The sequence below is a fragment of the Ascaphus truei genome, chromosome 5 (assembly GCF_040206685.1).
Source record: "Ascaphus truei isolate aAscTru1 chromosome 5, aAscTru1.hap1, whole genome shotgun sequence".
NCBI classification, from domain to species: Eukaryota; Metazoa; Chordata; class Amphibia; order Anura; family Ascaphidae; genus Ascaphus; species Ascaphus truei.
This window is the reverse complement of record NC_134487.1, coordinates 15,356,009-15,367,003: the sequence shown is the minus strand read 5'-3', so window position 1 is coordinate 15,367,003 and position 10,995 is coordinate 15,356,009. Positions and strand designations below refer to the sequence as shown.

At 41.4% G+C, this 10,995-nt stretch overlaps 1 protein-coding gene across 2 annotated transcripts in view; it reads left to right on the top strand.

Annotated features, from left to right (window-relative positions):
* Positions 1-10,995, top strand: part of MKLN1 (muskelin 1) — a 100,022-nt gene that overhangs the window by 54,716 nt on the left and 34,311 nt on the right. For both annotated transcript variants that reach the window (XM_075599372.1, XM_075599371.1), the window contains exons 9-10: positions 5,046-5,158; positions 7,126-7,338. In XM_075599372.1, the coding sequence (XP_075455487.1) occupies positions 5,046-5,158; positions 7,126-7,338 (326 nt within the window). The remainder of the gene's footprint in view (positions 1-5,045; positions 5,159-7,125; positions 7,339-10,995) is intronic.

Here is a 10,995-nt window from a genome sequence, read left to right as displayed (position 1 = left end):
TTTGGACTTTCTTGTGAAACAGTGACTTTTACCAAGATGAGAAATGGTCACATTGGAGATTGTAGTTCAGTAGAGCTGAAGTCCAGTCCTCAAGACTCCCTTCCCCCCCACAGGTCAGGTTTTCAGGATATCCCTGCTTCGGCACAAGTGGCTCAATAGGAAGCTGTCATAGACTGAGCCACTGATTGAGCCACCTGTGCTGAAGCTTGGACTGAGTCACCTGTGCTGAAGCAGGGATATCCTGAAAACCTGAAAGGGGGGAGGGGGGGGTGGTCATTAGGACTGGAGGTTGAGCCCCCCTGTTCTAGATGAAGGAAAAATGCAACAACGTGTATCGTGGGAAATTTGTGATGTCATTTGACCCATTTTATTTTGAAATACCTAGAACCAGCGATCTATTGTTTTTCTTGTACCGTTTCTGCTTCTCTCGGCCCCTTTACTGTAATGCTGGGTATAGCAGGCGGGACATAACGTGGACGGGGTCTGTTAATATTACTGAAGCTGTCAGGGTACAGTACTTATGGAAGAGACGATATGTGAGATTCATTTATAATCCAGAGTAAGGCCTCGTTCAGGGTGCTGGCTTCGGGGGCAGGGCGTGCTGACGTGCGTGCTGCCGTGAGCAACAAAGTATTCAATTTGAATACTTGTTGTCAGGGTAGCTACTGCCCTGCCTCCGAAGCCAGGAGTTGCTGCTGACGACAGCTTCAGTAAACGAAAATTTCATTTCTTGGAGCTGAAGCAGCGTCACAGGGACCAAGGCAGCCAATGAAATCATTCTTCAGAATGATTTCATGACTGCAGCTTGGATACTTTACCCTGCGTCTGTAGCCCCGCCCCCTCCCCAACGCTGAAAAGTCTGCTGGGGGATAATCACATGTCGCCCAGCAAACTCCCAGCACTGCCTGCCTCCCGCCCTCCCTCCGAGTCCTCAGCTGGCAGCCTGAACGAGCCCTAAGAAGTGAATGCTGCACACCTTGAAAATTATAACAGTGATGCAATTACCGGTGCTCCTGTGTATGAACGAAAGCCTGTTGTCAGTCCTAGATCAGCAGCAGAAGGAACACAGGGCACAACGGATTTGAAAATCTATACTCATTTATTTGAGCCAACACAACGTTTCGACCTCAGAGGTCTTTATCAAGTGACTTAGTGGCAGGATGCAGGATGCCACTAAGTCACTTGATAAAGACCTCTGAGGTCGAAACGTTGCGTTGGCTCAAATAAATGAGTATAGATTCATTTATAAAACAGGAATATCTTTGAATAAAAATGCCCGATTTTACATTTATAACTGAGAAATGCCTGTAGAGAGTTGCTGAGTAATTCCCAGTTTTAGTATTACTGCATAATCATTATTCTCTTATGTTAATAGCAAAACTCCAAGTCATTGGCAGTAAAAATTTGACAATGTCTCGAAATAACATGAGGACTGTATAATGGTTTAGTTATGTATTTTGTCTACTTGTATCTACAATTCCAGGAATGGCCTGGGAATAAAGTGTCTAGCTCTGCATCTTATTTTCTAGTATTGACACCTGAAGCTTTATTTTATACGAGACTGCTGTTCCCATGCAGCGCACAAACTCTCCAAACATTATACCGGTGTACAAGGCAAAACCCCTATATTCAACCCATGTAAAGTTAGCCAATGTTTTAAGAATACTTTTAACAGCAAGTGGTGCCTCTGGGGGGGAAAAAACACCTTTTTTAGCTACATTCTGCTTTCCAGGGTTCTCGTCATAAACATAGTTGCACAGTAGATGAGGTTGGAGAAAGACGTATCTTATCAAATTCATCCTATGTTCAATTTAGACGACAGATACTTATTGTATAATTGTATTTACAGTATATTGATTCAGCGGAAGAAAAACATAAAACGCCCAGCAAAACATTATCCAATCTCACACAAGGAAAAATTAATTCCTTCCCGACTTCAGCAATCAGATTTCTCCCTGGATTAATATCCTTCCTATGTTTACTTGGTATATTCCTATATACCTTTCCTTTCTAAAAATATGTCTAACCTTTTCTTAAAGATATCGGTTGCATCTTCCATCAATCTCCATGGGTAATGATTTCCACATATTGACCTTACTGTAAATAACCCTTTTCTTTCCTGGTGAAAGCTCCTTTCCTCCAACCTTAATGGCTGACCCCGTGTTGTTTGTACGGCTCTTGGGGTGAATAGTTCTTTTGAAAGCTCCTTGTATTGAACTTGAATATATTTTTATATAGTTATATCACCTCTTAAACGCCTCTTTTCTAATCTACATACATCTAATTTAGTTGGCCTTTCCTTATAAATCAGACCTTCCACCCCCTTTATTAATGGTGGCTCTTATCTGCACTTTTCCTACTTCCATAATGTCTTTTTTTATGGAGTGGTGCCAAAAGTGTACTCCGTATTCATGGTGTGGTCTTAATAAGGATTTATACACTGAGTAAATGATGCTTTCTTCCCTTACGCCTGTTTATGCAAGTTATTTTTAATAGGCATTGCAGCAACTTTATGACATTGGGCATTATTGCTAAGCCTACTGTCTACAAGCACTCTTCAATCCTTCTCCATTAATGATTGAGCTCTTATTGTCCCATTTAATTTGTACATAGGCCATTTGTTATTGTTTCCCAAATGTACAACGTACATGTATCTGTATTAAACCCCACCTGCCATTTGCCTGCCCAAGTTTCCAGTTCTTCTATGGAGAAATTACATCCTGCTCTGATTCTACTACCTTACACAATTTAGTGTTCTCCGCAAATATGGGGAGTTTGCTCCCCATGCCAACCTCAAGGTCATTAATGGGGATGGAAAATCTGACTTGTGAGGACAGACTAGCTGAATTAGATTGGTTTGCATTAGAAAAGAGGTGTCTGAGAGGGTATATGATAACTATATACAGGTCAATACAAGGAGCTTTCAAAAGAACTATTCGTCCCCAAGGCAGTCGACACAGGGTCATCCCTTAAGGTTGGAGGAAAGGAGATTTCACCAGCAACAATGGAAAGGGTTCTTTACAGTAAGGTCAATTCATGTGTGGCATTCATTACCCATGGAGACTGTGATGACGGATACAATAGATATCATCAAAAAAAAGTTTGGACATCTTTTTAGAAAGGATAGGTATACAGGGATTAACCAAATAAGTAAACATGGGAAGGATGTTGATCCAGGGAGATATCTGATTGCCAATATTTGAGTCGGGAAGGAATGTATTTTTCCCCTTTATGAGACATTGTTGGGTAACGTTTCACTGAGGTTTTTTGTTTGCCTTCCTCTGGATCAATATACTGTAAATATGTCTTTTTTTAAACCTAATCTACTATGTAACAGTCTAGCTTTCTATTGCAATCCTTTTATTGAAATGTTTTAACTTTTCTTTTGGCCTTTAATAAAAAAAGATTTGATGTTTTTACGAAATGTTGAAACAAAAGGAAGTGCGGTGACGGCCTTCTACGTACGCCTCATTCTGATACGATGCCTCTGTCCCTTCTGAATTTAAGACGCTAAACGCCTGTCTCTTCCTTTCCTATTCCTCCCCTACCTGTTTATTTAACCACTTTGTTTTATACTCGTTTCTTTTATATTTATTACTCAGGGGTTATACACTAAGTGTTGTTTATCTAACAACAATGTTTTTAAGGCTGCCAATTTTTCTTCTGTATTTTTTTTCCTGCAAGACCGTCACCCTAATGTTTTGCTTGTAGGCTCTTCCTCGGCTCCAGTCAATATCCGGATAATTTAAATCGCCCATTATTAAAACATGACCCAGTAAAGAATAACTCCTTTCCAAATTGACCAAAAACCATAAAACTTTCGCTTGAAGATTTATTACATTCCTTAGGGTGGTTTATATTCCCAAGTTATTTTCAAAGCGTTTTATTTAATTTATTTCAATAGACCTCCCCTTGAAATAGTGCTGTTTTGAGTCCTTCCTCCATGGATTTTATTTTGCTGGACAACATGGTATTTACTCCCACTCTACACTCTACACTCTACACGCTGCATTGCGATCGGCCTCCAACAAAGCCCTTGGCAGGACGGCTGGTGGTGTTTTGGCCGCTCTCCCATCGGATGCTCTTTCTGTGCCAGATTTGCTTTGCTGAGCTCCCATATGAATGAAGCTGTTGTGGTGCCCGGGTTTGTGAGCTGTGAGAATTTGTGCACAAAGGGACTATCTCATCGGCAAGAACACTGGGAGCGCTGAGCCCTACAGGAAGGCTAATTACAGTTAATGAACCAGAGTAACCGTATCAACGCAAAACACTCGTAACCTTTCCGTCCCTTATTTCTCTGTGTTTGTTTACCTGATTAATAGTACACTTTTTGGATTCACACCTACATTGTCACTTAGCGTTCAGATTTAATTCTATTGATTTTTAAATAAAATTATTCATAAAGTAAATTTTAACCCAGACCCTCAAAACCTAGAATAATGGTCATTACTCTTAACTTTGTGACCTATGCATTAGTAATTTCTAAGCATTTTGGGAACTGATTATATATATATATGTGTGTGTGTGTGTGTGTTACCTTCCACGCCTGCGTGTGCGCATGCGTCTGTGTCTACATATATACATACACTTGTGCATCTTCTGCACCTCTGGATAAATTGCTACATACAAATACACATCAATTTATATACATCTGTAATTTCAATACTAAATGAATCCCCTTAAATACTTCTATAGTAAATATATATATATATATATATATATATATATAGGACAAACATATATTTACTATAGAAGTATTTAAGGGAATTCATTTAGTATTGAAATTACAGATGTATATAAATTGATGTGTATTTGTATGTAGCAATTTATCCGGAGGTGCAGAAGATGCACAAGTGTATGTATGTAGACGCAGGCACACACATGCGCATGCGCACACGCAGGCGTGGAAGGTAACCTAGACAAATGTAGGAAGGTTAGGGATTTTTATACAGAGCAATCCTTTCTTTTTAAGGTCGTGCAACTATTCTTGACATTGTTAGAATCCAGCGGCCCGTCATGCAGTACTGGTTTTATTTATTTTGTAGAAACCGTATATTTATTTGGGGGCTGGGATGGGACTCAAGACCTGGCTGACTTCTGGGCGTACACCGTCAGAGACAACCATTGGATCGGCATTTCGAGAGATACTGAGAAAGAGGCAAGTTGTCGCCCCCCCCCCCCCCCCCTTTTATTTTTATTTTTGCTTCATTTTCTAGTTCATCTAATCTTCAAGGTCAGATTGAAATAAGTTTTGGGAAAATGTATTAATTAAGTTGTTCATCTCGGTGAGTGTTGTAAAGCCATTTTATTTGAGCTTGTAACATATCAACTTCTTGATCCAATAAACGTCATCATACCCCCCCTACTCCCGCTTTGTTGGAAGAAATGGCCGAGATGGCTACCCACCCTTCTTGGCTCCTGGAGAGTAGATGTAACACATCATGTTATAGCATGGATCAGTATCCCACATTTATTTCCAATACTTTTCGGCACAGATCGTAACTGTTTGTCCTGGTGTTTGTTCTTTATTCTTTTTTTTTTTTTGCTGCAGTGATTTTTGTCCTATACAGGTTCGAGCTGCAGGAGTGTGCCGGGTCACCAGCTACTTTTTCTGCCATGTTATTGCGTTTATCGGGTGCTGTTTCATCGGGAAGCCTGTAATAAGAAACGAAGGATTAAATTAACTGCTCAGGTAGAATGGTGATGGCACTTGCACGTTGCAGGGGAAACGCAGCTGTGTGAATTCACACCCAGTGCACATTTAATTGTTGTTTATTTGAACTCCCGAGGCAGAATTTCCTAAAGTTTGTTAGACTTTGACACCCTTATACATAATTCTAAAAAGACATAGCAGCTGTCATCATTCAACGCCAGAGATCCACCCCAGCAATAAATGTATTTAGAAATACTTTCATGATGCTGAATATTTCCTGCTGGGGCGTTTCCGGGTGTCCAGAATACGTAACGTTTTGGAACTAAAAGGATACAGCTTCATCTTTGAGATACAATTTGTATTCTGCATCTTCAAATTAGGAATTTCTGCTCAACAGCCAAAGAGTTGAAGTGAATGGGTGCCTGACCAGTGCAGGGGTCGATGTAAATGTCCAGTAATACTATAAAGTGAAGAAACGTGTTTAATTACTGTTGGTAAATATCATGATAGTGCACACACAATGTTTATTAGAGACTCATACTTGGGCAAACAATGTTGGATCAATTCTAGAGTTTCTGACGTTCAGGATTCTGACCAGTGGGAAACTAGTAGAAAGGTTTTCTCTTGGCTGCTTGAGCAAGCCCTAACCCAATGGCCTTTATAAAAAAAAAAAAAAAGTCTTCCCGTCAGCCTGCTTGATGCCCCTGAACTGGGTGGGTGGCAGGGGGGTTCCTGGTCGCTGGAGGTCAGGGAGAGGCCTGGTATACAAAACAAAAAGCGGAACAGCTGCTTTAAATGGTATGGAAAAGATCAGTCGGTTTTATCCATTTAATTTGGAGCTAATTCTTAATTAAAGCAAACTGCACCTTCTTATCCCATGGGAAGTGTGGTGATTCCTGCACTATTCTTGGTATTAAATGATCTGATTTCCCAAAGCCTCCACAATTTCCATGAAATAAATATAAACTATCTACGGTATTTTAATTGCCTCTTAAGAGACAAAACAATGTGAAATCCACAATGAAGCATATACTTCTACAAAAAGGTTTGTAAGAGCTATCTCTGCCACAGTGAGAGAGGCTCCCCATTCACAGGGAGGAATGAATCACAATGGCTTTGTGATCTTCCATCCGCACTTGTTTGCAAAGCATATATGTTCTGACACAAAACGACTCCCACAGGTTCTGGAAAAATATCCTGACGTTCATTGCAATCAAACCTTTTGAGGCTATGATGATGGATATCATCTAGCTATTTTTATTTGTGTGGTAGTGTATACAAGAGCAGTTGCTTGGTTCTGCAGATAAAGTAATGTACTTGCTGCCTAATCATTTAATATATGTAAAATACAGCAAGTTAAAACAAATTTAACGTGTTCATTATGGGTGTGCTTTTGATTTCCTTGTACAGTACTGTATTTTTTTTTTTTCTGTGAAACATTTTGGGTTCTTGTATTTTCTTTTCCCCTACAGAATGGTCCCAGCGCCCGATCCTGTCACAAGATGTGCATTGACACTCAGCGGAGACAGATCTACACCCTGGGCCGATATCTGGACTCATCCGTGAGGAACAGCAAGTCTCTGAAGAGTGATTTCTACCGCTACGACATTGATACCAACACGTGGACGTTGCTGAGTGAAGACACTTCTGCAGATGGAGGGCCCAAGCTGGTCTTTGATCATCAGGTCTGTTGTAACGGGGCATAAGTCATGTCCCACCAGAACGAATATGTGTATGAATATATATATTTCTAAACCACGTTCTTACCAGTGTCGTAGATCATTAGGTATCGTGACCATGTGCTTGCTTGTATGTAATAAGCAGATTACTTGTGTAGTGGTAACATAATTGCGAAAAGCCCTTGATGTCGCCAGCGAATCCTTTTCCGCTTCGATTGCTTCCATAGCTCGATGAGCGGTGAACACCTTTTTCCGTAGCAGCAAGTGAAAGGACCATGCCATTTAATGAATGTCACTCGCTGCTGCTAGTGTAGTGTTATGAACGCTGTGTAACGGTTAGGACCTGTATGTATATCTTTATATAGCGCCATCCATGTACATAGCGCTTCACAGCTGTAACACACGTGACATAATAATAGAACATATAATGGGAACAAGTGCTTTATAAGACATTAAAAGTGACATTAGGAAAAGGAGTTGCTGCCCTGAAGATCTTACAATCAAAGTGGTAAGCAGGGAGAACATACAGAGACAGTTGGAGGGTGTTCTGGTAAGTGTGTCTGTAAGAGGTCAAGGTGGGTGCATATGAGATATATGGACCTATAGAACCATTTCATTTTTTTTTCTATCCACTTTGCGTAACCCAAACCCGCTTTCCTATGCTCCTACAAATATGATGGCTGTAATAGGGTGTCTTTATTAAAACAAAACAAAACATGATCTCTTCATATTTCCTGTAGAAGACATTACAAAAAAGATGCAAGGTGATCACAGTAAAACATGCCCCATTACTTAAATTCCCAACTACCTGTGATCTGCAAAAATGCCAAGTTATAGAAGAGTTTAGGATAGTACACAGACCAAATGTGTTATCCTGGAGCAGCAACCTGACTCATTGCGGTTCCCTTCTTACTGGACCCACAGGATTTGTTGTATATTTATTCCTTGGAAGGGTCTGAAAAACTTGTTATGGGTCTGAAAGACAGAAACATGTGGTTGTACTCTCAAAAGTAATATCAATAATAAGGGTGAGAAATGGCAGCGTTATTCTGCCAGCCTAAGATATTGTTAGCGGGAGGTGTTTAGAAAGCCAAATGCAGTGAGAGCTTTAATTTACCAGCAAAGCAATCACATAGCAAACATAACGAATGCTTAATCTTCATTATCTCACCTGTACGGTTTTTGATATGATGGGCATTCCCCAATCTTTTTCTATATGTTCTGATGGTGACTGGTGCAAGCAAAATAAATGAAGATACTAAAAGTTGTCACTACCTTAAAGACAGGATAAAAGTAAAGTAAATTAGCAGGCAGAGATTCAGTGTGGCTGTTGCATGAAGGATTTTAAAAGCATGCATTGGAACTAATTCCATGCAACGTAATGCACTGCATGTCTTATTATATTGTAAAATACCAAACTGATTATATTTCAGTTAATATATTTAGCTCATTCTGCAGTTCTTTTTTTAATAAAGATAAAGTTTACATTAATATTTTGAACCGAATGTGTAAACAGCCATCAACAGCTTAATGATGGGTAACTAAACATTTTGACAAGCTTTTTTTTTTAATTAGAAGCTGAACACCCTTAAAAATTTTAGGATTCATTCAAATTCACTGCACGTAGCAATGGTGTTTTAAGTATCGTCCATGTAAGAAGTGGGACAACATTTCCTATGAATAACTAAACCAGTCTCTGCTGTTCCTCTAGTGCCCGGGGCTACTGACCAGATGTTGCTCAGAAGTTCCCAGCACTCTTTGCGGAAAAAATAATGGAATAAGCAATCCATTTGGCCAAAAGAAAATACTTTAGTGAAAAACCATCATTAGATCACAGAAAAGTGGGTACACATTCACAATCACATGGTGCATATATGTGCAAAAAACAGGCGTGACCTCCAGGTTCAGGCCTCTTCCCAAAGTCAAAAAAAGAGGCAGTGGTACTTCCCCATCTCCTGTTTATGAAAGAGTGCTGGGTGACGAGCGAATAACCAAAAAGGACGAAAGGATAGCGAGTTCCCCACACGATTCCCATTACAAACTCTAAGCTTGTTGAAGTTGAGATGCGTCCCTCGAAATGTTTCCCTTCTTATTTAGTTTACCCGGTTCATGTTCACTCCCTCAGTCCCTGTTCATTTAATGTATTGCTCGCTCGTGTTTTCACACCTATGGGGCGATTTTCCCCGGGTCCCTGAACAGGATTGCGGAAACCTGACGCCTCGCTAGGCTGAAAAGTATTTCTACGTAGAACTCTTTCTGACCACCTGGCTCTTGGCTGTTTTTGGGCTTTTTGACCAGGAACACCTGTGGTTTTTTTTTTTCCACGTCTAACCACTGTGATATTGTGTATCCACTTTTCTGTCATCTGCCAATTGCTGGTTTCAGTAAAGTATTGTTTTTGGCTAATTGATTGCTTATTCTATTTTTTTGGCTAAGAGTGCTGGGAACGTCTTGTATGTGTGTATGATATTTTAAAGAGGATAGGGCCTCTCTTTCTGTTCTCGCAGCACTGTTGGTTTTATGATTGCTATTAATCCATGTTGTGGAGGGTAGTGCTGTCTGAAGCATACATCTTTCCATTGGATGTTGGACAAACGATCTGCAATTCTTTGCATTAGACATTGGCGCTTTGTCGTTTTCTGCCGTTAGCCCTTTGGTCGCCCCAAGACAGTCACTACATGATGGGGTCTGGCACTTCCCAGGACGTACGGACTTCGTCACGCCCAAAGGAGTGCTTGTTTTTCAGCTTGGATTACGTCCTGTGTTCCCGTGGAGTGCAGGATGCGATGTGAACTCTAGGGAAATGGAAGAGGACGATGACTCTTCCGTTTCCAGGTGAGTGCCGCGGGCGTCATGTGACTGCTTTCAAGAGCACTCACGGGGCCACGCTGTACCGGAGGTGATGTGGCACTCGGGGTGCCGCAGTCCAAGTGTTAAAGGTGCAGTTCCATGTAGCAGGACAAAAAAATAATCAAACGCATCTAATCTTGCTAAAAGAAACTGTTTAACTGGTTTTGTTTCTTTCTTTTAGGGGTCTTTTTAAATTGGGGAGTTGTATCCCACTCTGTCCTTATCAGCGAGCCAATAAAGATGGAGAGAGGGTAAGGCTGTGTCCAGGGTGCCTTCTTGCTTGCTGAGGCACGCGGAGGCTGAGGGAAAGCTGGTGCTTTCCCTGGCCTTGGTCTGGGGGCGTGTCGGGGGGGGAGGGGGGCGGGCCAGTGACGTCACGGAGCTGGTTCGCCCTCATTGTGACAGGCCCTGCGCTCCGGCAAGCGGGAAAATGTAAAATTTTCCTAAGACCTACGCTTCCGCAAGCGCGCGGAAGCGTAGGCGAGCCCCTACTAAAGCCGCTCTCATTGCGGCTGTAGGGGCTCAGTGCCGAGCGGAAGCGCGCCTCTGCCCGCAAACACTAAACATGGACGCGGCCTAAGGGTGGGGAGGAGCCAGAGGAAATCAAACACCTCCCAAGTCTCAGATCACCAGGTTTACAAACTGCTCAGATTTAACCCCTTAACTATGTTGCTGTTCTTAGTGCACACTGTTCCCAGTTGGGATTTACCTTTTTAAATGGAGTGACTTCATACTTGGCAGCAGCGATCCCTGAGGTTCAGAAGGGATGAATGGCCATGGTTCTGCTGCCCTGTTTTCCAAAAACATTTCCTG